General features: G+C 40.2%; 1 protein-coding gene across 2 annotated transcripts; it reads right to left on the bottom strand.

The window, feature by feature from the left end:
- Positions 1 to 1,492: 1,492 nt before the first annotated feature.
- On the bottom strand, positions 1,493 to 27,322 carry AFG3L2 (AFG3 like matrix AAA peptidase subunit 2). Of its 2 annotated transcripts, none has more exons than XM_040549966.1 (17): positions 27,101 to 27,322; positions 23,120 to 23,219; positions 22,576 to 22,644; positions 21,478 to 21,593; positions 20,415 to 20,567; positions 17,831 to 17,905; positions 16,153 to 16,277; positions 13,552 to 13,825; positions 12,839 to 12,976; positions 9,350 to 9,503; positions 8,603 to 8,710; positions 8,331 to 8,456; positions 7,193 to 7,303; positions 6,519 to 6,634; positions 5,389 to 5,589; positions 3,636 to 3,830; positions 1,493 to 2,500 (listed from the first exon to the last, which is right to left on the bottom strand). In XM_040549966.1, the coding sequence occupies exons 1-17, from the start codon at positions 27,212 to 27,214 to the stop codon at positions 2,258 to 2,260; spliced, it is 2,418 nt and encodes an 805-aa protein (XP_040405900.1). In that variant the 5' UTR covers positions 27,215 to 27,322; the 3' UTR covers positions 1,493 to 2,257. The 2 variants fall into 2 exon arrangements, with proteins under 2 accessions (XP_040405900.1, XP_040405901.1); XM_040549967.1 differs by having other exon boundaries at positions 16,153 to 16,274.
- Between the last annotated feature and the right edge of the window lie 108 nt (positions 27,323 to 27,430).

Genomic DNA, 27,430 nt, shown 5'->3' with positions numbered 1-27,430 from the left:
GGCTACACATTGCCTACGCCAAACAAGGAAAAAAAAGTTCCACTCAGTGGGAAATAGGAGGAAAAAACACATGGAATTAAGTACAGGTATATTTAAAGCTTATAGGTGTGAGGAAAGGGTTAACCATTCCACCAAGAAGTTGGGCACCCAGTGCTTCACCTCATCAGAGCGCTGTAAACACCGCCTGAGCGCTTTCACAGGCTGTACTAGGAGCAACAAATGGATTATGTGACAAAAACTCCCCAAACCCTGTTCTGAGATAACCAGCCTTGGAGAAGAGCAAGGCCTTGGGGAGGCATAAACAGAGGGCTGGAGCCAGCCCAAGTCCGGGCACCTGCCCTGCGCCGCTGGGAGCTCTGCTTGGCAGGGTAAGGGCAGGGATCTGCAGCACCAGGAGCAGTGTAGTAATGTGCTAGGATGTGTTTGCCCTGTGCTCTGCTGCAAGTTGTGTGTAAGTTACTGCAAATTTTCATGGGGGGTGTCTCCTTTAAGGAGTAGGGGGTCTCATGACTCAATTTTAGTAAAAGCTTTGTAAATCTACCCCTGGGTCTTGTTTCCTTAGTCACAGACATCCTGAGTCACTTTTGTGACATAAAATGGTTTACTATAGCAGTAAGTCAGTCGCTCTAAACTTCGATTCCTGTAAGAGAAGAACTGAAGTTTAGTTTTTTAGTTTTTTATTCAGTTTGTTTGCTTATTTATTGTGCATTCTACAACAGGAAAATCAGAAGTAGCACACAGAAACATTGTTTAACAACCAAAAAAAGCCCAGTAAGTACACCCTGAATTACTCCTTACCTTGCACTCCTTGTTCCCCTTCACTGCAAGCCAGGCAACATCGCTGATGGCAACAGCTTCATCATGAAAAAGTAAAATAATCCCGAAAGAATGATTTCCATAAACAATTTACTTCAAATAACTCAAGCGAAGAGCTCGTGTCTGACCTTTCACAGACGCTCCCCCCCCCTTACCACCCTACCGCTTTCCAGCGTGTTGCAACGTGCAGATGGAATCAATCACTAATTATTCCCATATAACTGAGAGGGCAGATTAAGCCTTGAATAATTTGTTATCCAGCAGAGGTTTCGTTTCTTCTCCTTCCCTTATAAAAAAGGAAACAAAACACAGCCCACACCCATTCCCTAAACCCCTCTCAGGCTCCCTCTCTTTTCTCTAGGACAGGGAGCCTGCCAGTTAACTTCTCCTCAACAGCTGAGTTCTCCAACTAGCACAGCCTCGGCACGCAGCAGGTAAGCCAAAGGCAATTACTGTGCTCAGACAACTGCACTAAACTAGGCAGAGAAAATTATTACGCTTTGGTTAAACAAACCAATGACACTCAATCTGATTTAGTGTCTTTGGGTTGGCTGCTGGTTTTGGTAAATTAGGACAGCAGAATTGTTCTCACAAATAGTAGTTTTATGCTCGAGACGCTTTGAGTTAAACTGAATTCTGTACCAAGAAATCATTAAAAGAAAAAAAGAGACTTTGCTCAGAAAAGTACTGATTTTATTGTCTCAAACTGTATTTACACAACACATTCATATGTTCAATATCTTACAGAACTCTGTAAAAAAACCTGACCAATAAAACTGCAGGAGCCAAACTAAGTTTCAGACTTAAGGACACTGAACCATGAGTACGTTTTAAAATATTTAAGCGGGTGTTCAGTTTCACTGTCAACTTACATGGCAGTTCTCTGTAAACAAATTCTTTTTAAAATCAAAATGACGGGCAGGGAGAAAAAGGGGTCAGATGAAAGAGCTGTTATTTCTGCAAAGCTAGCACTTTCTAAGATCAGACTGTTGGCCAAGTATTCAACAATGCATTTTGTATGATTCTGCTTTGGAAACGAGTCACATACAGGTCTATTTTAGATCAATAATCAAAAACTTTTTTTTTTTTAAAATAAGCGTACATACATTTGAAAAAAAAGAGACCAGTGCCACAAAGTTTGTGCATGAATCTGAACTGTTTCCGTGTTTGAGAGGTTCAGTTCTGGCATTCCACTGCAGCTCAAATCCAATGCATGTTTCTTCAGCTGACAAATGAAGGATGATCATCTTTTACCAGTGAACTGATGATATCACATATGTAAGCCGGGAGCAGAATATCCTCGTCTCATCACGAGGCATCACCCTTCCAGCCATCCCTAATACAGTTTGGTTGAATAAATATTTGTTTGTTTTGGGAGTACAAACTAGGTGAGTTTATTTCTCTTCCAGAGCGCAAGTCAGCGTCACCGCACACGTTGCGGTTAAAAGGGGATCCCTCCGCTGATCTGCCTAGCGACCTGTTCATCTGTTGTCTCCTCTTTCTCTTTTTCTCGATCTTTGTTCCAGTCTTTAAGGCCTTCTGGCAGTGAAGTATCCTCATCCAAGCTTCCTGTACCTTCGACAAATTCTTCGTAAGTGGACTTTTCTGCAAACGGTCTCGGGCCAAGCAGGTCTAGCATATCGCTTTTATCGAGCACTTCCTTCTCCAGTAGTCGTAGGGCAACCTGAAAGAACCGTAAGTTATGTCACACACAATACATCAGTTTGCTCTCTTCCTTGGAGAGAGCTTAAGGCAGTTTGGGACAAAATTTATCAAAGTGAATCTGTGCTGAATTAAGGAACAGGTTGCTCACAGTTCACTTAATACATGGTTTTTCACCTCTGGGCAATCAGGTAGCAAAAATTCCATTAAAAAAGAATCCTACTTAAAAGATCTGGCAAAACGCCCCGGCACCAGGCCACTGTTGCAGTTATTGTTACTTCAGAATAAGTCTTTGGCTGCTGCCACAAGGTTCCTGATGCGATACCTTAACTGATAGATCCAAACAAGTGTGCTCTCCCAGTCAGACCTGATGGTTTGACAAGGCTGTTGTTAGGTTATAAGCTACAGAGCACCATAAAAGATCAGTGTGTATAATACTGTGCACGTGTAGTTCGTAACCTGCTTGGGCCCGTGAGTATACTGTTCAGTGGAAACAATACTGAGTGATCTCTTTCAGGATAGTGACCTACTACACCGCCATCTTCTGAATCCAAACTTAGTGGTGCCCATCCTGGGAAATTATCCTGCTGCATCAGGATTTCAGGTGTGGCAGAAGAGGATATACACAAGGGCTGTCTCAACTGCAGTGAAGCAGACCACAATAAGTAGCCAGCAGGCATGAAAGGAAGATGGTAGAAAAAATTTTTTATCTGAAGTTCAGAAGTAATTCAGATAAAGGAAATATTATTTCCTCCCTGCTTAGAGAGTTCCTTTCAGTCTAATCATTTGGAGTCTTGGTGTTTAGTGTTCAGGGCTGTGATTTTTTTTTTAATTTATTTTTTGTTTTCTCCCTTCATACTGGTCTAGTACATTTACTGACATCTACTTTAGTAGCTAGGCTCTCCTCTCCAACTTTGCAAATGAGTATTTTTGCAAATGAGTATTTTGGTGAAGGAATGTTAAAACAAAACACTCATTAGAACCTCGAGGTGTTCCAACACAAAGATTTTTATTTACTTAAATCTTGTGGCACGCTAAAGATTATACTGAATAATTTTCAAGGAAACTTTCTTATACACCCACATTATTTTTAATCTATTCAGTTCCATTCAGATTCCACCTAACCAGCTGGTGGCTGCAAATACTGTAATGCTTACCTTCTCTACTTCTGCTTTCTTCTCAGTCAGAAGCGTTAATGTCCGCTCATATGCAATGTTAATAAGCGACCGAACTTCTTCATCTATCAATCTGGCAGTTGCCTCACTGTAAGGTTTCTCTAATACCATGTCTCCTTGACGGGGGAGATCAAAGGAAATCTGCCCGACCTTTTCATTCATACCAAACTGGACAATCTGAAGACAGAGGGGAGATGGTGAGACTTTAGGGTACGTTGATATAAATCTGGTAGACAGAACTGAAGCAAGGAAGTCATTTTACTATGACCCAATCTTTTCCTCTAAAGCCAACCCTCCTCTGAATACTCCAGCCTACCTAAGCTTAAGTTCCTTAGTTAACCTTCACTCACTCCTTTTTAATGATTAAAACTCAAGCATCCAAATACCACCATTTGGAGGTGGTTACTCTCGTGATGTACATAATGCTTTGCTGTTTAAATACCAAGAGATTAGAGAAAAACATTTCAACCTTCCTTAAACTGTAAAACTCTTTTCCTTTACCAGAAATTCAAGTTAAGGATCAAAGTATAGGGTCTCAAAGATATTGTTCCATCATATGCTGTATTTTACTCCAACCACCCCCTACAAAAGGGACAAGAATCTCATCTTGCTTTACTCATTAATGAGTATCAGCTCCTCTGGCTGCCAAATATAGTTGTATTCTTTTGCCTTTTACTCCAGCAGAGGCAGAAATATACATTCACACTACTATTTACAGGTTCGCTCCATCACCACTATCAATCTGAGGGTTACTAAAGCAATACTCTTCTGCTCAGCCTTGCAAGATGAAAATCGGTGTGACGAACAATATTCAGAAGTGAAAAAGGTCTCAGCACTAGAAAGAAGCATCTTAACCTGCTTCCTAAAGATATGTTCAAAACTTTAAGTCCCTAGATCCCTCTGGAGACAACGTCTGCTTAATATGAAAAGCAATTTATACATACTGAACATTTTCTATTTAAAATTGACTGAGAGGCACTGAAGGACAAATAAAGATTAGCATTACCAAGGATTTCACTACACATTTAACTTTCAGATCTGGGAAAACAAGAAGTTTGCCAGAGACCAGCAAGGGGGTATGGCTGGAGGTGGACAGCAGGGGGAACACGACATGTGAGGGAAGAGAAAAGTACTCCAACGTATTTCTCTTGCTCACCTCATAAGCATCTTATAAAATGGCAGCTTTTATGTTGATGCAGGAAATGGAATAAGCATCTAAGCAGTACACAGCTACAATTAGATGAGTCACTACATTGATAAGATTTCAAATTGCTTACCTATACTAGTTAATATGGTACCAACTAGTGTCTTCATTGACAGCAAACAGTGCTTAAATACATGGTTTTCTGGATTTAGTTACACATGCACACCTGACTTGTGTCTTCAAACAGGGCAATTCTAGAAGCAGCATCAGAGGATCAAACCTGTGCCTAAACTTGATTTTTAAAGCATACATTTTCCACATGTATTTGAACACAGCTGCGGCATGCGTGTTCCTGCAGGTGGATGCATGATAGTGTTCAAAGCCCATTGCATAGACTCTTGCTGTAAGACTACCCTAAGACTCTGGAACCATCGGCATCTCTATACAACAGCATAACTTTTAGTCATACAATCTTTTATTGAGTCAGGTTTCAAGGGACATACCTGATTAAATCACATCCTTTAAAAACATTAATGTTGAACAGTAGAAATAGAAAACCGTAAGGAGGAGGAGCATTACTTAAGCACATACCTGAGCATACGCACTCTGTGTCACCTTCTTCAAGTCATCTTGGGCGCCAGTTGTAATTCTTCCAAAGAAGATTTGCTCAGATACACGTCCTCCCAGAGTCATGCACATTCTGTCAAGCAGCTGCTCTTTGGTATAAAGATACTGTTCTTTTGGTAAATACTGAGCATAACCCAGTCCTTTACCACGTGGGATAATAGATACCTACAATCAAAATTAACAGAATGATAGAACTGAATAGTGTTAAAAAAAAGTATTTGTTGGTTTGACTTAATTATTTAATACCACAACCTATACCATACTCACCCTTGAAGTTTAATTCAGACATAATTTCCGTTTACATTTTTGCCCTCATTGTGATTTATCCTTAAAAGCCCTGGCTAGCTCTAAACTGGGATAACAACTACTAGAATATCTGGAAAAGAAAGGTAAGACCACTGTAATCTCTTTTCCAAAGATTGCATGGCATTTTTAAATCTGATAATTAAAATCTTATAGTTACACATTGGTCTGTAAGTATTTCCGTAGCAGACATCCCATTTCTGTGTCTCTAGTATTCTGAGCAGGTAGTTTCCATGTTCACTAGAGCCCTTCCTTCCAAAAGAAAATCGTACTAGACAAATTTTAAGGTTGAAAGCCAGACCACATTAAGAACACAGCCAAGCAAAACTATGAATGTCACAGCACGTCTGGCTGCCTTTTCTTTATCTTCAACTTGTCAAGCTGTGCATCCAAACTTAAATCAGCTTCTGGATGATAATTTTTGTAGTTGTATTCCTCAAGAGGCATGCACCTGCATAATCTTATAAGATTAATTTAAACATCTGACCTGTACTAGAAGCCCTAGCGAAAAAGCAGCTATCAAATCAGGCAGTCTCATGGGAAGATTGTGTCCCTTTCACTTTCAAGAGTTGTTCATACTACAAACCCTGTAACACCCTACCAGTCAGAAAACAGTTAAGAAAGCTACAAGAAGTGAACCAAAACAAATGCTAACATTTACACACTTTCAATGTCTTTTGCAAGATTACATATTTTAATAACCTTCCAACATTAGGGAAAACAAACAAACAGGAAAAAGAGATGCTGTCCATGCTACTTTTAAATTACTAGTTCATATTAGCTTCCTTTACCTTTAGGAGTGGGTCAGCATGTTCCAAAAACCATCCTGCAACTGCATGCCCTGCCTCATGATATGCTACAGTCTTTTTCTCCTCTGGTTGCAGTACTTGTGTTTTCTTTTCCAAACCTTTACAAAATAAATTTGATTAATAGTTTCAGACATACTTTTCTCTAGTGAATCCCTTATTTACTTAGAAATGCAGTGAGCAATACTTAGATGCCATGTACCCAATCTATTGGAAAAGTTAAACACAAAAGAAAACTTGCAGCTTCTAGAGATTTTTATCTTTCAGGTTTTATAGTAACCTTGTCCTTGATTAGATTTTCTACTTTTAAAGCATAAATTCTTAAGAATATTCAAATGTTCAAACAAAACATTTGCTCTTTAAAAATCAAATAATCTTCTAGACTATTAAGGCTGGAAGCAGTTAAAAGCATTGCTAAATCCAAACAGCTATTTTTCCTGGAAAGAATTTGGAAAAAATTAGAAAGTGTCCTGATGAAATTTGTATCTCTGCCCCTTCTTCATTTCAGAAGTCACCAAAATAGACCAGCAACTTACTTGCTAAATCCCATGTGTTTTTAGGGGAAAAAATGCAGTCCTTAAGAACAGAAAATTCAAAGCATGGCTTTGAATTTGAAACAGAACATTTTTTGGTAAATGACTGATGAAATTCACACCTACCTCCAATAACTCTTTCAATCGCTTGCTCAAAATGCTTTTGGTTTATAGCATCTGAGAGATGCCTTGCAGCAATTAAAGCAGCTTCGTTACAAACATTAGCAATATCAGCACCTAAAGACAGAGAAGGCATGAATTACTGATCATTTTCAAAAATTTTCTCTCATTGTAACATAATCTTGTCTAGGATTAGATTTTTACAGATTCTCATACAGCTTAAAACTAAAGGTAATGCACACTGAAATAATTCATTGCGTATATGATGATTTTTGACATGGACTTAAATACATTCACCATGGCTCTCTGCTTTAGAATTTTTCTTAGGTAGAGTTAGTGAACGATCTTACGACTGGTGAGGTACTTGTTTGATTATTTAGGAGAATAATTTTCCTACATTACAGATCCAGTATAGCTCAGATCTTGATGTGAGAGGATTCCTTCTAGGGACACCACTGGCTTCAAGCCATCACACTTCTTGTTAACATTATTTACAGCAATACTGTTGAGATAGCTTGGTTTCAAAACAAGTGAAAAATCACAATGGTGCGGTTGCCAGAGATGTTGACAATCAGATGCCAGGAAAACAAAGTTTTATTATAGACCACAAAAAGAGTGAAAAATTCAACTATCAGTCACCGCAGATATTAAATATTTTAAACCACAAGCCAAGAATGAAAGCTTGCACACCCATTCCTAATTCAACACAAGGTTACAGTACATTTTTCAGTGAGAAGATTCTACATCCAGAAACTGAAATTTCCCCAGAGAACGTGCACTCAAACTCCAAAAAAACAAACCCTTCTGTAAGTAGTGTTCAAAAAAATAAAACAAACGTTAAAAGGAAAAACATGCATACCAGTGTTAGCAGTGAGAAATGTCTGGGATGTTTTTTGCTGAAGAGAGAAGAAACTGCCATTTCATGTCACCCTGACTGAGGGAGACAAACTTAAAACTCTCATAAGTCTCTGAGCTGATCAAACATGCAAAGAGTATTTCACACTGTACCAGCAAACAAGAGGAAAATAAGAGAACCAGCCAGATAAGATCAAATGTAAGAAAAACAAAAATAGTATGAAACAAAAATATATAGCATACGCTTATATAGTAAATGCAGAGAAAAGTAGAATTAAGAATTGCTTACCAGAAAAGCCAGGCGTCAGCGATGCGAGTTTTCTTGCTAGGTTATCTTTATTTAAGACGGTGTCTAATTTCAGAGGTCTAAGGTGAACTTTGAAAATAGATGCTCTTCCTTTTATATCGGGGGGGCCTTTAACATTAAAGAAATAAACATTTTTACTTTTCACATATATTTGAATGTGTGCAAGGAACATACATATCCATATGTAAATAGCTACAGTGATTTTGGTAGTACATTACCCAAGCAGAAGCATACGCTGATGCAAATACACTTACCAATGTAGATCTGCCTGTCAAAGCGTCCAGGCCTCATTAGAGCAGGGTCTAAAATATCCGGCCTGTTGGTACCTGCCAAAATTACTACATTTGTGGTTGTATTAAATCCTGTTGAAGAAATACAATGAAAATTTGTGTAAAGAACTTCCAAGAATAAAAAAATAGAAATAAACTGACAAATTTACAGAGCCACAGAAGAACTAACAGTTCAAAGAAATGATCTTAAATCTGCAAATACTTCCTTTTCTTACAGCATTGCCCAGCTTTTCATAACAAGCAAAACTGGCCTTGGGCTTTGCTTTGTGAAGTACTATACGAAAGGCTAATCTATTGTTCCATTTGAAGATAAAATAAGTCCTGAGTAAAGTGCAGAACAAGCATGGGTGGTATCTGGGGGGGGTATGTGTCTTTTTTCTGAACGAATTTTAGCAAATATCAGGCTGCAACAAAATAATTTACCACTACTCGTTCTAGGAAGCAAGCATTATTCATTTTAGGAAACATTTGCCTCCTAATACAAACACAATTTGTGTTTAAACTGAACCCAACTGTTGGTTAACAGGTCTGAAAAGCGTATCAGTTCTTTCATTTCTCTGTTTCTCCCTCTGCTGTCACCTGCACACTTAGGCCTTGCATCTCAAACTACAAATGTTAATGTAATGATCAATGCAGTCAGTACTTAAGCCTATAAGGACCTACGATTAGATCCTTGCTGCTATAATGTAATATTAGCAACTCTGAACTTACCATCCATTTCTACTAGAAGCTGATTGAGCGTGTTCTCTTGTTCGCTTTGTCCTCCAAAGTTTCCCCTTCCTCTCTTCCTTCCTACTGCATCTATTTCATCAATGAAGAGAATGCACGGGGCATTCTTACGAGCAAGAGCAAATAAGTCTCGGACCTTAATAGGAGAACAGAACAAACATCAGCTAAGTTAGCAATTGGTCACCGACAGGCCTGGAGCAGGGGCATGTACATCAGTAACAATATCACTATCGCTGACTGCGGCTGTTGATAAGTTTTCCAAATCCCCCAGCCAGCTCTCAATGCAATAGGAAGTTATACCACGGCTGTCACTCAGTAAGAATCATTAATGTGGAAGCCCACTTATTGACAAATCCTTTCTCAGTCCATAAATTAAGAATATAATTTAATTAAAAGCCTTAAGAAATAACCATTTTCCCTGAATAATTACATCTTCTCTAGATGTAATTATTACATCTGCTCTAGAAGATGTAATTATTAGAGTTGATTACATCAACACTAAAGGCCTACAAACTTCTAAGATTTAAAGCAAGATTACTCTTAAGTTCTTCTTTAATGAAAAATACTACACGGAGAAATGAAATGAAAATAAGCACGCTACAACACAGATGTTCTTTATATCCAATTAAACATTTTAAGTTTTCCTGCAGATACAACAGAGTGATGTAGCTCCTACAGTGAAATTAAGGCTTATTTACAAGCACTTGCCATTATACTCTAACAATATGTTGTTATCAGTACTGACTCTTAGCCATCCTGTCTCTCCATTACATGGCCTAGGAAAACTGAATTCACCTCCAAACATTTATTCTGAAGTTAAATTAACTTCTTCCAGAAGTCTGAAAAAAATGGCTAAGTCATGAGTAAATCTAAAATCTGAAAGCCCGATTTTTCTTCCAGATAAGATATTGCCTATCAAACCCTACTGTAATAGTTACACCACAAATGTGATTGGCTTTAAGATGCAATATTACGATATTCCATTCGCAAACGTATCAGAAGGACTTCATTAAAACCAGTTCAGCAAGTCAACAAGACCTACAACTGAGGGATCTAACTGGCACAAACAGGAAATGAAAAATTATGGAAGAACTTTGACTTGAGTGAGAATTATATGCAGCTCAGAGCTTGGTACATTACAGACAACTTCTCTGAAGAAACAGAGTACAGTAGATGTGAAATGATACAAATTTTGGACAGGATGCTGTACCATGGAAAGTCATTCCGATTTGTAACCGGAATTTGAAAAAAAAAAAAAAAAAAAGTACAATGAACAGAAGCATGGAGAAATGTGATAGACAAGGAAAGTGTCAGATGCTCAAAGTGAACTCCTATCTTTTGGTCTGAGAGATCCAGGCAAACTCTTTCTCAGAAGTAACAGAACTAAAAACAAACACACAAAGAAACTAAGGCTGTATAAACAGTTTTAATTCTAGCATAACCTAATTTACAATCGATTTACCATTACTCACAACTGTCTTATTTACCAAATTGATAGAAAATGAAACCAAAACACTCCCTGACGTTGAGTTCTACAGACACCAGAGATTGTCAACTGTATTGAAACTTTGATTCATAGCTGAAACAGCAACTGTTAAGTCAACAGATGTCACTTGGCAGTAAGAGGTGGTAATCACCTGCACAAATTAGTAGAAAGACATTAAGTTACTGCTTTTGGGTCCTTCAGGTATGTGTGGACAGTTGATGACAATGCATTTTGATCACCATTAGCATTTCAGGATATCTGACACTCTCCCAGAGAACATACATCTGTTTCTTTTGTTACTGCTTCTCAGTGAAGTCCCTTCTCCAGGGCATGATTTTTTTCAACTCCCACCTTTCAAACAGTCATTTTTTTTCAGTCACCATACGTGTTTTTTACACTGTTATCAGTTTCTGCACGTACTTCCCTGCCCTCTGTCTATACCCTGTCCCCACCATAGCAGCTCCTTTTGACAATTTCCTTACACGTTTTCAGTTTCTCTCTGCATCCTCATTGGAGCCTCTCCCCCAGCCTAGTTCCTATATTGAACCTTTATAAACAGCTCCTGTTCTTTCAGTTTCAAGCTCTGTACCTACTGGTGTGTCCCCCACCCTTCCCTTTTCTCTTTACAGAAGACCCACAATTACCTGCCTTCAATTATCTTTTCCCACCTGTATTACTGGAAGAAGTCCCTGAAAAGATCACGAGAAGAGACCTAGGCTAGCAAGAAGTATTTGCACACACAGCTCTGACAAACAGGAACAAATCTTGGAAAAGTTCAACTGCTAGCCTCTAAGTCCAGCCACAGGAAAACTGTAGTTTTTCCACGGCTTTACAGTACTTAGAATGAGTTTTCCAGTGAATTTTCCCAGGGCAAACACTGCATGTATCTGGTAAAAGCCACTCCCTATAAATTTCAAATTCAAATCAAGATCCTAGAGCATTTCCATTTCATGCTAGAGGAATTAGTTTTTAAACAGAAGTGAAAAATGGGTAAGTTTCTTTACATCTCTTCTCAGAAATTCTAGCAAACTAATTTTAACTCAACTTCTCCAAAAGAACATCAGCTTGAAAACATACTTTCTGAGGCTTAAGACCAGATGGTTGGAGTTTAGTGAAGGTAAGAGCTGTTGGAAATGAGGTGTAATTTTGGACATTATGAGGAAACTTACTTTTGTGGTGTTAGCAGCCTCACAAAATATTTTCAGTAAATTGTTTACAGAATATTTTTTAAACAGGCAGATGTAAGTGTCCCTTCTTCCTAGACACAAATAGATATAAAACTGAATGTCTGAAGTGTAGTAGTAAAAAAAAAAGAGAAAAAAAGAAAAATAGATGCACTGGAACAGAGTTAACACCTTCCACTTGAAATACCTCATTAAAAATGTATTACGGCAAAAGGGTATCTGTCTGTCTTACACTTCTGATGAATTCGGTTATTCAAATCACCTGATCTCCAGAAATTAAATGATTAGCTCCACGATCCTTGGACTCCTATTTCAACCAGAAGCTCATTTGTGTGTCCCAGACAACTATATTTAAGAGTTTGACCCTACAAAGAAAAGAAAGTTCTTCAGAGAAATATGAATGATTTAAGAGCGGGAGGAGATATTCCCACAGCAGTGGTCAAATGAGCTACCTATTTCTGACCCAGCCAGTGTGTTCAGTTTGAAGCAGAGCTTGAAGAGAGTTCTGCTCTCTTTGCATGTTTTTTTTTGTTTCTAATTTCTGAGAAGAGGTAAACCCTGGGGTGCAGATGGCCTATAACCAGATACTGAACCGGGTTAGCTCCTTTTATGAAAGGCGCATCTAAGATCCTCGTGTTTAAGCAAGCATCTGGCATCACTGATATGGTAATCTGCATAGATGAAGTAACTTAAAGCTATGAATGTTTAATTATAGCTTGAAGCTATAATTAAGCAGCCTACCAAATTTGACAGCATCCTTTCAACAACCAACACAAATAAACAGCAAGGCCAAAGACTTACTCGAGCTGGACCGACACCAACAAACATCTCTAAGAACTCGGAGCCGTTGACTGTGATGAAAGGTACATTAGCTTCTCCAGCTGTAGCTTTAGCTAGAAGTGTTTTCCCAGTACCTGGAGGTCCGGTCAGAATTGCCCCCTGCAAGGGAAACAGATATACTTTCCTCACGAAGAAAACAATGTAACTCTATGAAATGTCTTACATAAAGATCTTCTACATGTTATGATGTTGAATCCACTGATTTTTCTTCTACCACAGTTAAAAATGCACAAGGAAACAAACTGAAGCTTAATCTGTCATTAAAACCAGCAAAAGGAAAAAAAAAATAGATACAACACTGCTACGTTGTCTTAGAATTATGGCACCAGTGATTTCTTCATCTAACATTTTAAAAGAATGGCCTGTCACCAGTTGGGCTGCCACTACAGCACAGCCAAAAAATGACAGGCAATTCTATAACCATCACATACAGCGATGGTACACACGCATGCCATGTACCATTTCTGACTCATACAAACAGGTAAAGTATTCTATGAGAAACCTTCTGGCACTGTAGTTAAGCTGTTGGCCCTTAACGCCTATTTACTTTTTTCTAATTGTGAGAAGACAGACGCTGGAAAGCACTGCCTACTTAAACATTCCTAGTCCAATTCAAAATACCGAGGACTACCAAAAGAATCAAGTCATCATCTGTTCAGTCATCACTCCGTTACCTTTGGAATTTTTGCTCCCAGATCCTCATATTGCTTGGGATTTTTCAGAAAGTTAACGAACTCCATTATCTCTAATTTGGCCTCCTCACAGCCAGCTACATCTTTGAATTTAACATCTATTTCATCCTTAAGGACTTTGGCTGTGGTTTCACCCACGCTGAAAAGTCCACCCATTCCGCGCCCTGCTCGACCTAGGCCTGCAGGACCTCTTCTTAATGTGTACAGTAAAGACCCGATAATAAGGATCGTAGGCAGCAAACTCAGGAGAAACGATCTAAGAAGAAAAACAAAACAAAGCAGAAAACCAAATATATTATAAAAATCCATTACTGGACATCACATGTATGAAACACTGGTTCCACGATAAGCAACCCTGAACAAATTCAGCACCAATACTCTAAGAGCTTGCAAAAATCTTGTAAACATTACAAGTTATTCACATTGGGGGATAAACAAAAATGTGAGAACAAAGAAGATTCTGAACTACCGAAATTAAACCAGCCAAAAAATACAACTCTTATAATTAAAAGAACTGGAATTAATTATTCATTGCCCATCCTCATTAGCCCATGCCCATGGGAAAATGAAAAATAGTCTTAGAGGGAAACACATCCCTACTCTCAGTGTTTAACAAGTGACAGTCTGGGGTTTTGCTTTGTTGTCTGTTTTTAAACCAAGCACAACATCAAGTGACAGTGATAAGTTTACAGAGGAAAACCGCATTACCTAGTAAACAGAAGTAGCTCATTTTCCATGCCCTTTAAAGCTAAATTCACAGGACTAGAATTTTGACAAAAAACCCATTTGTATAAGTTGTACTGGGTAACATATAATCAGTATACGCTACCCCTTCAAGCAGAAGTTTCTCTCAAATATATAACCCACTCCCGTTCCCCTAGGTCTCTCTCTTTTTCTCCTCTGCTAAGAACAGCTCACAAGACGTTCTGTCAACTCTCAGCAATAATAAAATACTGAATTGAAGCACTACCACGGGTTATCAGAAGAATTCCAAGCTCTACTGATATCCCAGACTCCTGGGATGAAAAGGAAAAGCTGGGCTTTTCATCGCCCTATGGTATTTAGAAGATTCCGAATCTGTTATACATCTGCTGCTCTCTCCTGTTTCCTGTGGCATTGCTGGGGCAAAGCAAAAAGTGGCAGGCAATTGTATTCTCTGAAGAACAGACTCTGAGGAGTAGAGGGCCAGAGAGACCGTGACCAGAAAAACAGATTTAGTGAGCAATTTGTGAGGATGAAGACGACACAGAACTGACGTGCTTTTTCCAGTCTGCTCTGAGAAGCCTCAGGCTGATGTGCAGCCTCTTCACACAAGCACAGTGCTGTCCTGGCCACTCTTTTTTCCAGATTTCTTTAAGCAAGAGCTTAACAGGTTTATGAGCGCACTTAGGAGCATGCCCCACTAGACAGGAACACAGAAGTAAGGCGGACAGCTTGTAGCAGAACAGGGAACAGAAATCCTCTGTGAAGTCCCAGAACAGTCCAGAGTTAAGGGTACTATTTTTCCTGTTGCCACAAACATGTAGCAGTTTCGTAAAACGTGTTGCAGAAATAAACCAAACTTTCCCCTCTCCCCCCCAAAATCGAAAAAAAAACCCCACCACTATATCAAGAATGAAAACAGTCAGCAAACAACCATTTATCACCAGTAATCTCAGAATGGCTGAGGTTGGCAGGGACCTCTGGAGGTCACTTCCTCCAAGCCCCTGCTCAAGCAGGGCCACCCAGAGCAGGGTGCCCAGGAGCAGGTCCAGATGAGCTACTATATCCAAAGCTGAATTTTCTGATGGGACAGACCTATTTCTTAGACACGAGCAGGATTTGTTTTTAACATGTTGACTGAGATGAAAAGGAAAATAGTTCTTGGGATTAAAGACAAGGCTTCTAAGCCATTCAGAAAACCACATCAGAGACTTCTAGTCTCTGCTAAAGCCCGAGTCAATAAACCTCATGAACAGAAGACCAACACAAAGAACACAAATCTAATATTGGAGCAGTTATTCCCTACTAGCGTAGCGACAATGCCATAAATCAGATGTTAGTACTATTTTGCTTATGCAACTTTGGTGATTAAAAGCATGATAGAACTTCGAGTTCCTGCTAACAAGCACAATAATGTGATTTCCTTAATCACCAATATCTTGCCTTTTTGCAAGGCCAGAGAATTTGGCTTCTGTTGAATTTGCAGGCAGAAAGTGGTCCATCTTCTAACTTAGTCAATATACTGTAGTTCTATGCCGTATTTTGTCCACTCAAAAATCTACATGAGCATGATCTACGGAGCCTTACTGCTGTGCTTTGCTGACTCCTGCTCTTGTCCAAGTCATGTGAAAGAAAGATTAATTGTGAACAGAAATATTTACGGACTAAGGTTTCTACATAGATAAGGTACTGAGAACAGGTCCTCTTACATTTGACATTCAGAAACAGAACCAAGATTATTGTTCTGGTAATACTGCCACCCAGTGTGGCATAAAGGGCACGTCTTCCAACTCCACTTTTCCACTGTAAAGATAATTTCTTATCAAGATACCACAATACTTTAAAAAATAAACAACTAAAGAAAAACCCCCAGTTTCTTACCCATCGCTCTCTGTTGAGTAGACTACAGGTAACCTATTCTCCACTTCTATTCCCAGGTCCTGCTGCACAGTTTCCAGATTCCGTTCAAAAGTGTCCACGCTACCGATATTAAACCAGACGTACTGCTAGAAAAAAGAAAAAGCAGAGATCACCACAAAATGCCCTATCTTACCTCAGCTTCATCACAAGCCAACTTCTTCTAACACACACACGAGCAAACCTCTGAACATATTCAGATCAAAAATATCATTTTAAGTCACCTTGTAAAGCATGCAACTGATGCAAGATGCATCTAATAAATCTAAGGCTTACCAGACCAAATCTGTCATTGCTTCTATAGAAACCATACACCCAACAGTTTTTTTGTGCACTTTAAGTAGACTGAAATCCTGGCATTTCCTCCATGAACAAAGGGAGGGAGAGATATTTAGAAGATAATTGATAAACAGATTAAGTAGAGGGGAGCTATACAGTCAGAACAGCAAACACAGTGGTACAACCTAACTATCTCTCCGGGTCTCAGCCCTCCTGGTTGAGAAAGGCAATTCTCTATTTTTGGAGTCCTTATTAACTTTCAAGTTATATGTCTTCACGAAAGATAGCATGAGCTTATAACATATACCTGAAAAATACTCCAGACTACTTTCAAACAGTGTTGAGACCCAGACAGTTTCAAGAGAATCTCTCCTTTTGCACCATGACCTGCCTGACTTGCCCCTACTTACTCTAACATTGGAGAAAAAAAAGTAATCCTAAGCATTATCTGATTGAGAAACTAAGGCAACTTATGGTATGTGGGCTAAAGAGTAGGTGTATAAATAAGTCACACTGAAACCCACGGATGAAGTAATTGCTGCAGATTTCACTCTACCCTGGAGGGACTTGCAGACCTTATTTCAGAAAGTCAAAAAACTCCAAAACTAAACCAACCAACCAACCCACCACCCAGGAAGAGGTAACTGGATAAAGCTTCTCTAAGCCATGAAATACAGTAAGAAAGAAATTACATCCACCTGTATATTGAACAGGTCTGAAGTTGGCAGAGAATGTGCCCAAAATAAAAGTTTCCATATTTCTGTATATGAGCTTTATTATTTTTTTTCCAATAGGTCTCTGCCTCCAAGTATTCCTCTTTGGAGAACTTTCATCTCCATCAGTCTGTATTACCTTATCGTGTTACCACGAAACATAACTCCCTGGAATAAGTACTCTGCTTGAGAATAAGAGCCCTTAGCTTGATTTTAAAGACTATAGTATCAAATGGCAACGAAGTTAAAAGTCTGCTTGTTTATCAAGTAACTGGCTAAAAGCTTCTGTCTTTTTTGGGACAGAAAAGATCCAAAGGAATGTATGCTTAAGGCTGGCACTTCCCTGAGAAGATGGAAAACAGCGGTTAGAAATACAAAGCTTTCAACAATTTCTCACTCTTCCTGTTTGCATATTTGTGTTAAGAGCATGGTGCTGGATAGGAACTACTTGGCATAGTTTTAAGATATTTGTGGCAAAACATAATCAATACAGTAAAGCGACAAACACACAGTGTGTGATAATGTAGCAATAAGGCAAACGACGTTTCTATTACAAGAATATCAATGTTCTTAAGTTTTCTGCATCAAGCTTTATCTAAAAAGATCACCTTGCTGTTTTAATACATATACATGAGACATTAAGTGTTTACCCATTCATGAGGAGACTTTCCTGAAACAAAGATCACTCTAACAAAGCGCTTGTTCACCACTTCAAGTCTGTCCACCTGTGGGATGAAAGGAGAAAACATGTTATGTGTTTGAGCGTCCGATCACTACACTTCCGTCCCAGCTAACAGAGCTACATACGCCAGGTATGTTCTTCTATTTTCCACTAAAATTCACATTATAGATCAGGATGGTTCCACAATCTGCAGTTTGCATTCTGCAAACTATCAAGTTTTTTTCTTTATAAGGTAAGTTTATTGTTAAGGAAAAAAAATATCTTACAATAAATTCTAAGTTTCAAATTATACTGAATTGTTTCAAACACTCTCATACACTTTTGCTTGGTAGCTTATAAACAGCTCTGTTTTAAAAATCTCAAACTAGACTCAATCCTAAGCACAACAAGAAATAGCAATACCTCCCTTCCAACCCAAACTTACACACTAGGAATGCTGTTCACCAGGTCCATTTTCACTTACCTTCTTTCAATGACAATTCAACTGAATTTCATTAATTCCAACGTAAGGAAGCTAATACATGATTAGTAAATTAGATGGAAATGATGACCTCATACCTTTTTTTTTTTTAAGAAAAGAGCACAAAAAGCCACACACCTTGGCTCAAATCAGAGGTGCAGTACAGTAGTTAAACAATATTTAACTATTTCAATGGTCAAACACCAGAAACAGTAGACCATGTGCTGCCACACTCGTTGGAGCTTGCAAAAACAAAAACTGAACAGAATGAGGGAAAATTTACATCTGCTCTACAATTATTTCTCCTAATATATCAGGCTTCCCGTACTACCATATTAAACAACTTAAGGTCCATTAGTTAAAATAATTTGGTTAAGGTAACAGACACAACATAAACTAAAATCAAGTTGCAGGTTCACATACAAAAACATTACGCTTTCTTTTTTGGATGGAAAAGTTCTCAAATGATAAGCTTCTTAAATTTGACAGGATCTCTTCAGAAGTCAGTTAAAGCTTACCATTGCTAGTGAAAATGAAACAGAACTGTTTCCTTCCATTTCTTTTGCTCCTTTCCTTAAAATAACAGCTTTCAGCATTTTTCAAGTTTTTAAAACTAACAATGGTTCTACAAGTAGGGCCTGAGCTGTATGCAGGTTAGCAAGGCTTCCCTGAACTCACTATATGCGGCCATTTGTGGCAGAACTGATGCAAAACACAAGCTAAGAAGCCACTTTAGATCTAGCCTGACTTCATGCACGACTACCTGAACATCTTTGTTTTGAAAAACCACGTCACCCAAGTATTGCTGATGTCTTCTCCCAATTAACTGGCCACCACCATGGCAGCCCACAGCTCTTGATGGCTACATATTTAGCTTATTGGAATACCCAGACTACATCTTACAAAGGCCCAAGAGACTTTGTTTTATGCAACAACCCCCTTTCATAATGCTTTTCTGCAACAAGGGTTCAGGCTTCGTTCACTGCTACAGCTAAACTAATATTTACTGAGCGAGTGCCTTAGCTGCTTTACGAGTAAAATCTGTGAGGTTTTGTTCCACAAGGCGCACACACAGTTGCCAAGTAAGAACAGAACTATGAGATACAGTCTGGGCAGAAGGGTAGAAGCATAATACGCAATGCAGAGCTGCTCTCTAAGACAAAAAAAAAAAAAAAAAAGATAGGAAACAACCTGCTTAGCAGTTTATGAAAACAACAAAGGGGTAGGAAGCATGCTGTTAACGTGAAATCCTATGTCTGGAACCTAGAGGAGGAAGCGAGCCTGTGTTTTCCTAACCTGCGGCAGAAGCTACAAATGTGGAATTAACAGAGCCAAGCACTAGTGGCTCCTGACATGGAAAAGGCCTGTACAAGGCATTCAAATTCCTGAACTTTGGGGCATCACCAACCTATTATTCCAAGTGTGGAAAGCTGTCAAGTTATACACAGAGATAGGACACTGATGATAAAACTGACTGCTCCAGGAGTAGCTTTATGTAGGAGGGCAAGAGGAAATAAAAGGAGAAAGCAAGTGAAGGAGACTATTTTACAATATGGTTATGCCAGTTCACTGCCCCTAGAAGGGATTCTTCAATTTCCCACGCCCACCTTTCTGTTAGCACCACTGCTCCTCAAATTCCCTGGTGAACTGACTTAAGTTAAGGAATGAAACGAGCAGAATTCCACCCCCCCCCGCCCAGGGGTGGGCTAATGGAAGCATTTAGGGATGGGAGTAAGTTTCTTCTGAGAGCAGCTGGCATGCCTGCCTAAACCATTAAATCAACTTAGATGTACTATAAAACCATCCCCTGAGAGACTGTGGCTACACTGCCTCCTTAAGCCAGCATAAAGATGAGCTATCCAACAAAGCTGCTCTATCCCAAGCTGCTCATTCCCTCTCCTCCCTTGAACCGACACAAGCCTTCATACAACCATTCAGATCATCAGACAAGGAAATGATTACGATGATAATTAAATCCTCTCTCCCTCAAAAGCTGTTCCTGAGCTAGTTCTCACTCTGCAGCCAAACAGATACAAGCCTAAGTGGGGAAGCAGCGTGCTGATTTGTCATTTTGATTCCCCTGACTACTCACCACTCCTTTAGAAAGGTAGCTATTGACAAAGTCTTTCCAGGTGATTTCTCTCCCAGGAACCCTGAAGAAGAAGTAATACACAACCATCGTCCAGAAGAAAGAACTTCCCACTACGTACATACGAAACTCCCTGACATCCCAAGGAATGTCACCCTAGGGGGGAAAAAAGAAGGAGTTTTAGAGTCTGTAATACAGTAAGTTCATAACAGACAAGTTCCAGTATCTACTTCTGATTTCTTCTCCTGTCCTCAAGGTTACCACAGAGAGCGGCAAGCAAAACTATATTTTGTTGTATGAACACACCGCAGTAGCTTCAGATACAACTGAGAAATGACAAAGTTAGTAGAAAAAAACATTAAATGCTATACAAAAAGTAACAAGTTTTCATCTATAAACTACTCTTTAGAAAAAAATTTTGTCATCCGTTATCTGACCTCTTCCCCCTCCATTTTAACACGATTTTCCCTGTACTCTAGGACTACATGCAAACCATACAAAAATAACGGAAGAAACTAAGAGAAAAAAACAGGAGGGATGAAAAAAGCCTGCATACCAAGTAAATTCAGATAAATATTCTTGTGCTGCTAGACGCTATAATCTTTGTGCTACAGCTAAAAACAGTTAATACAAATTACAAAATTAAACTGATATAAATATTCCATTAATGTCACAAGGGCCAACAGGAAACTTATTTAGCTTCTTTGCCAAACATTGCGTACTCAGCAGAATTTTTCAAATTGACCTTTTGAGACAAAATACGAAACCTTTAAAGGCCTGAGACTCCCCTACAAAAATACTGGCTGCTAACAATGATATTCAGATACCTTCCCATTCCATTAACGTTCACGAACTGTCAAAGAAGAGTTGGATGCCTCTGTAGGTTCATCCAAAACAATTATTTATGAAAGGCACTGAGTGGGGGAGCCACCTAGAGCCAGTTATAACAAAACAGTAGTCACTGGAAGCTTAAAAAGAACTTATGCAATCAGAAAAAAAAAGTCTAAGAAGCACACCAGGTTATTCTAAGATAGTGCCAAAAAGGATGATATTTTAAAGTCCAGACCTTTTGTAATCTGGTCCACCAGTTAGTGTCTTCTTTCTTGCCGCCTTTTTTTCCACCAGTGCCACCTCCTCCACTACTAGTCCCACTAGGCTGTCGGGCACTAGCTTGCTTTGCTTCTAACAGAAAATAAAAGACAAAAAGCACATCTTTATATCTTATACCAATCTCACACCGTGGCTTTTCACTTTCTTAATTAGTTTTAATTTTAAAGAGTTCTGCAGAATGAACTAATTTATAATGCTTCGTTAATTAGACAACACGGAAGTACATTTTTCACAGAGAAACAAATATATAGTCCACTAGTTGGCAGACAGATATCTGTATCACACAGTAGATGGGTCTGTTAATTGTGTAACCGATGGCACTTGGACACCAGTAACTAGAAAAACATCCCAAGTACATAAAGAAGCATGTTAGGGAGACTACATGAAATATATTTCTACGGCACTAATCCAAGACACTGAAGACTATTCTTAAAAATATATATATTCTTAAAAACCCCACATACTGCAAACAACACCTCCTCCCAGAATTCACCCCGCCCCTCTGGTCATAACATGCTCTTGAAGTTCGGGCTTTAAGGACATCACAGGTTGGAGTCCTGTTTCATATTTTAGAAACGAGCACAGCACGGTATCAGACTGACTACTAATTCCTCTTTCAAGCACCAGGCTACACGGCTCGTCCATACTAAAGTGTTGGTTCTGGATCCCCACCCAGAATGACAATTCTGGTTATTCCGGACAGCGAAGACTGTACTTCACGTTGCTCTAGGAAAAGCTGAGAACTACAGAGAGTATCTTAATGCATGACTATGCCAGCTAATAGGAGATAGTAAAACAAAAAGTTAAGGACAAGCACTTAAACAAAAGAACGAGAGGTAAGAATAAGTATTACCCCAGAAGAAATACATGGCACAAAAGCAAAATAACATTATAAAAACATTTTGTACTTTTAAACTGATCTGGTACGGAAATATCTTCCCTGAAAAACGAATGAAAAATTACCAAACCCAAGGTTATGCTAAAATCTAATGAATACACATCCTAATAAATAAATAAATGAATAAAAGAGCTGAAATCAAGCAGCTTTTTGTACCTTTTGTTTCTCCAGCTGCGCCTTTAGTTCCATTAGCTTTCTTCCCGGTGGGAAAATATTTTTCAAATCCTATCAAGAGAGAGTTAGAAAGCAAGTAATTTTTAGTTTACACCTATCATTACACCTCAGTACTCACAAGCTGAACGTATACTACAAAAAAGAAGGAAGCAACACAACTACAAAATATGAACTTATTCTTGTCTTTTTGTTGAAGAGCTCTCCCAGGTTCCCATAAACAAATCTACTACCGATGTAAAAAAAAAAATCAGATGTATTTAATAACCTAAAGTTGTCCTTTAAACCAGACAGACAAACATAGTTCAACAGAAAATTGCATGGCTTAATATTAAGTTGAACAAACTGCAGTCACTCTTTAATATCCCCTAAAAACGCCAGAAAATCAATGCTCCATCTTAAGACTAATGGCTGGTTAATAAGAGAACTTACTGCCCCACAGACAACAAACCTAAACGGTACACAACCACGCGCAGTCCTCAGCAAGACAGGCTGTCTGCTTCATGTCAGCGATCAAAGTCATACGCACCTTTGGGAGGCTGAGAGAAGAGCCTTCTGCAAGCAGCAATTACACTCGCCAAGACCGTACTTCTGTCAGTAGTAACACCAGTGGTAACTTCTTCACGGAACTGAAAGATGAAAAATAAATATAAAGCAACAAGAAAGTTCAATGAAGTCCTCAAGTTCTCTAACAGATATTATAAGGTCTGTTGTAGGGTTTTGGTAAGAGCTGCTGCAGACCAGAGGGTAAGAGAAAAATGAGACAGGGAAAAAGCAACCAAATCGGTAATCTCTAGAATGCAGACAGTTTTGTTCTATTTGCTAAAAGCAGAGATTTCGTCTCACGGAGAACCATAATGCTCTTTAATAAAGGAGAAAAATCAAGCAGGAAAAACCACAAGGTACAAACATGAAACACCTGTACACTGATGCTACAGGAAATATTTCATAATACCAGCTGAATGCCACTTAAGTGCAATGTTAACTGTGACTGTGCAAGCATGACCTACACTGTACTGGATTATTTTTCATGAAAGAACTGCAACTTTTTCCAGACAGTTAAAAACACAACTGCTGAGTATGAAAGATCTGCTTGAATCCAAAAGGATACATCAGTCAGTGCTCACGTCTAGCTAAGGCACCAAGGCATGGAAGGAGTGACATCTCAGAAAGAGGACCTAAACCCCTGTGTAGGTGGAGATCCGTTTAAAAAAAAAAAAAAAAAAAAAAAGATATTTGCCATTTAAGTGTAATGAAGAAAAAATAAGTAAATGACTAATTCTTAAGGAAACTTTAGGTATTGTTACCAACTGCTTTAAAACAGCGAAACCTAATGTTATTACAGAGTTCAAACTTCTCTTCTTCTAGGACATACTTCAGATTCCAAAAACACACACTTTATCCCCTTCCTAAGCTTTCCCATCACTTTAAAAAAAAAACAAAAAAAAAACTCATATCAAGACTTCCCCAGAGACTAAACCCTCTTATGTTTTCTAATGAAACTGACTTTATTACTGCCTCCGTTTCCTTTTGCCCCAAAGGAACGCTCAGTCTCCTGTTATTTTTGATCAGAAGCTATTTATCTGAGAAATAGTAAAACCCACATACAACAGAGACAGAACAGCTCAACGAAGGAAAGCTCAATGTTAGTATCCCCATAACTATTTTGTTGTATTTTAGTGGTTACAGACAAAACCTTTGAGCTTGTAGGATACTAGTTTACATGCTAAGACTACCCTAGGGATACTGGCACATCGTAAATTCAATTCCAATTCTCCTGAAGCCTTCTGCCTGGGAGCTGCCCCTTCCATACCCCACTAACTGGGGAACTAGCACGGAGTTATTGTGAGCAGTCATCTAGTTCCACCTGCTGGAACCTCGAGGAATGCCAAAACGTCCTTGTTTATTTTGCTATAGACTGAGGTCATGGGAATTCTTCAGCCGCTTGACACAGCCACGGCGTGTCGTTAAGCAAAGGCTGATCCCGGAAATACAAAAGGGTATTGTACTGATCACGTAAAGCGTGTGCAGTGCAGATAACCCGGAGAACCGCTAATCTAGACAACAGCCACCAGGGCCAATATGCCATGACCTCCAACAGGAGCAAAAGCACGCGTGCTTTTTCCTGGAAGAAACTTAAGGACAAGTGGGATGAATCTGTGAGGGAAAACAAATAAAAAAAGAGTTTGCCACAGACCAACCCATCTTTAGTTCAAATACAAACAGGTGGCGAACGCAGCAACAGATGAAACTCAAAGCCATGTCTGCTAATATTGGCTTCTTTCTACATCACTGGGTCCCTACAACAACAAAAATTTGAGATTTATTTATCCAGCGAACTCAGATTATGTTAACTGAAGGTTTCTGAATATTACTTTTTATTTCTAAAGAAACAGGAAAGTAACTGCTCATGTTTAAAAGAAAAGTTTGAGTAAGCCAGATCCAACTGCCTGGCTCAGCTAGACCAGCACAGGTTTACTACAGAATTAAGTTACAGTTTAATCAGGTTTCAAGTGAGAGAGGGAGATGGAGGCAGGCAAAGTAGCAGACAGAGCTTTGGGGCAGACCTGATTAATACAACTGATTTCTTACTGGATGGTCTCTAGAGATCCTAAGTTCCGTGAATAATAAGCGTATAGTCGCCTGTTAAGTTTATACGCAGACATGAGCGTTTGAAAGCCGATTTTGTGAGACAAGGAAGCAACCAGTTTCACGGCACATCCAGCAAATCACCTGACCGAGGCTGCATGGCACGCTTTCATCCTGCCTGCTGACTCACCGAAGTCTACGCCCTGCAAAACCCCGTTTCCTTTCGCTGCAACATTCCAGGGATGCAAAAGTTGGTAGACCCACGCTACACGCGTGGGGTTATTTCTTTGACTGGGTAGACTGTCAACATGAAAACCTATCGTGTTGACCCTGATCTAGGACCCGTCCCCGGGCTGGCTGGCACCAGCAGTGCCACAGCAGCCTCAGCTGCTAGGAGCACACCCGGTGCCAAAGCGCAGGGCAAGCAAACAGCACATGCCTGGGCTGGATGCTGAAGGAGCACCGTGGCTCTTTGGGGTGCGTACCAGGAGACTCTGCGAGCTTCTCGCAGTCGGATGAAAGAGCTGTCAAAGCAGAGAGAGTGCAAGAGACAGCACATGCAAACACCCTGGTAGTTTTTTTATTTTTATTTTGATTATTTTAGGCAAACCTTGTGACACCTTCCTAAAAATTAAGACTTTGTTTTAAATAGAAATTCAAGATAAGCAAGTTTGAAGTACACCAAAATCAGTTCTACAGCTAGAACACCCCAGAAGTGAGATGAAAATGTTGCTACTCCTGCGTTTAACAAACACACGACCTCTAGCACCAAAGAAAGACCTTCTGAATAATTCCAATGTTCAACGAAAAAATAATCTCAAATAAACAGAACTACTGACTTCACACAAACACTGCAACCATAATCCATGTGTTGTTTCTTTTTCAAATCAGGGATACACTAAGCAAGAACAGAAAATCCTCCTTGAGTTATGTAAGCAAAAAAAATCAAGAATCCACTAACTCAGAAGAGTTGCGAGGTTACCGCTTCATCCATAAACACGTCCCAACTCAAAATTCTTAAGTGGAACACAAAATTAAGCCCAGAGTTACCTCTACTATCTAAGATCTAAGAGTCACCAAAATACTACATAAAAGTATGTTGTGGAAGGAAAAGAAAGCTGGTAAAAAAAACTAATTTCAGGTGAGTTACTTATTTTGTTTTGCTAAAAGACATTACTTCTTTTATTTTAAACCTTTCCTGAAACAAACAAACTTGTTTTGCTACTTATAGAACCATGGGGATGTCAGGGTGAATATGGTTCTCTCCACAGTCCCTTTGTTCCATTCCAAATAAGAGCATCCATGATATTTTATTGACAGAGATCAGAATCAGCTTTCTGACATCTTAGCAGCGCTGCTGACTCTTTAATTATTGTCTTAATGTTTGGTCTGAGTTGAACATCGTAATTTCAGCACTAAAAACAAAAAAAAAATAGCGATACTTTGGAAAACTTACTGACATCCTTACGCATATTCCTCTCACCGTTCTGTAAATCCCTGGTGATACCTCTGTAAGTACAGAGCAGCAGCTCCCCGCTACACACTCCAGGACTTGCCTGGGGTGCCAGCGAGAGGCCCAGGAACTGAGCAACGCCGTTTTCCCAGGGGTATCCCAGGCCTGTCGTGGGGCTGACAGGGGCCGCTCCCCACAAGAGCTGGGGCTGACAGGAGCCACGCCCCCCAAGGGCTGCCAGGATCCCGCAGCCCCCCCAGGAGCCACCCCCCAGCCACCCCCCACCGCTCCACGCTGCCCAGGCCCAGCCCCACAGCACCACCCACCCCCTTCCCTCCTCCCCCAAACCCAACCCCTAAAACCCCCTCAGAACCCAGTCCCCCCCCCCCCCCCCCCCCCCCCCCCAGCCCCCCGGCGCCTCCCCAGCGGCCGGGGAGCGGCCGCCCGGCCCCGCGCCTCCCCCCTCACCTGCGCCAGGCCGGGCCTGGCGGCCAGCAGGCCCCTCCCGCACAGCAGCCGGGCCCCGGGCAGCCCCCGGCGGCAGCAGCCGCCCCGGGCCAGCAGCAGGTAGCGGTGCGCCATGGCGCCCAACGGCCCTAACGGCCACTAACGGCCACTAACGGCCGCCAACCGCCCCCCGGCCCCGCCGCCGCCGCCACGGCCGCCGCGTCGCCCCGCCCCCCCCCCGCGCGGCGCGTGACGTCACCACGCCGCCAACTCCATCCCCCCTCCCGCCGCTGCCGCCGTCAAGGGGCGGGGCCCCGCTCTGGCCACGCCCCCCGCTCGCCCGACTCCCCC

This window comes from Cygnus olor, chromosome 2, assembly GCF_009769625.2.
Source record: "Cygnus olor isolate bCygOlo1 chromosome 2, bCygOlo1.pri.v2, whole genome shotgun sequence".
In the NCBI taxonomy this organism is placed as follows: domain Eukaryota; kingdom Metazoa; phylum Chordata; class Aves; order Anseriformes; family Anatidae; genus Cygnus; species Cygnus olor.
This window is presented reverse-complemented; position numbering and strand designations above follow the sequence as displayed.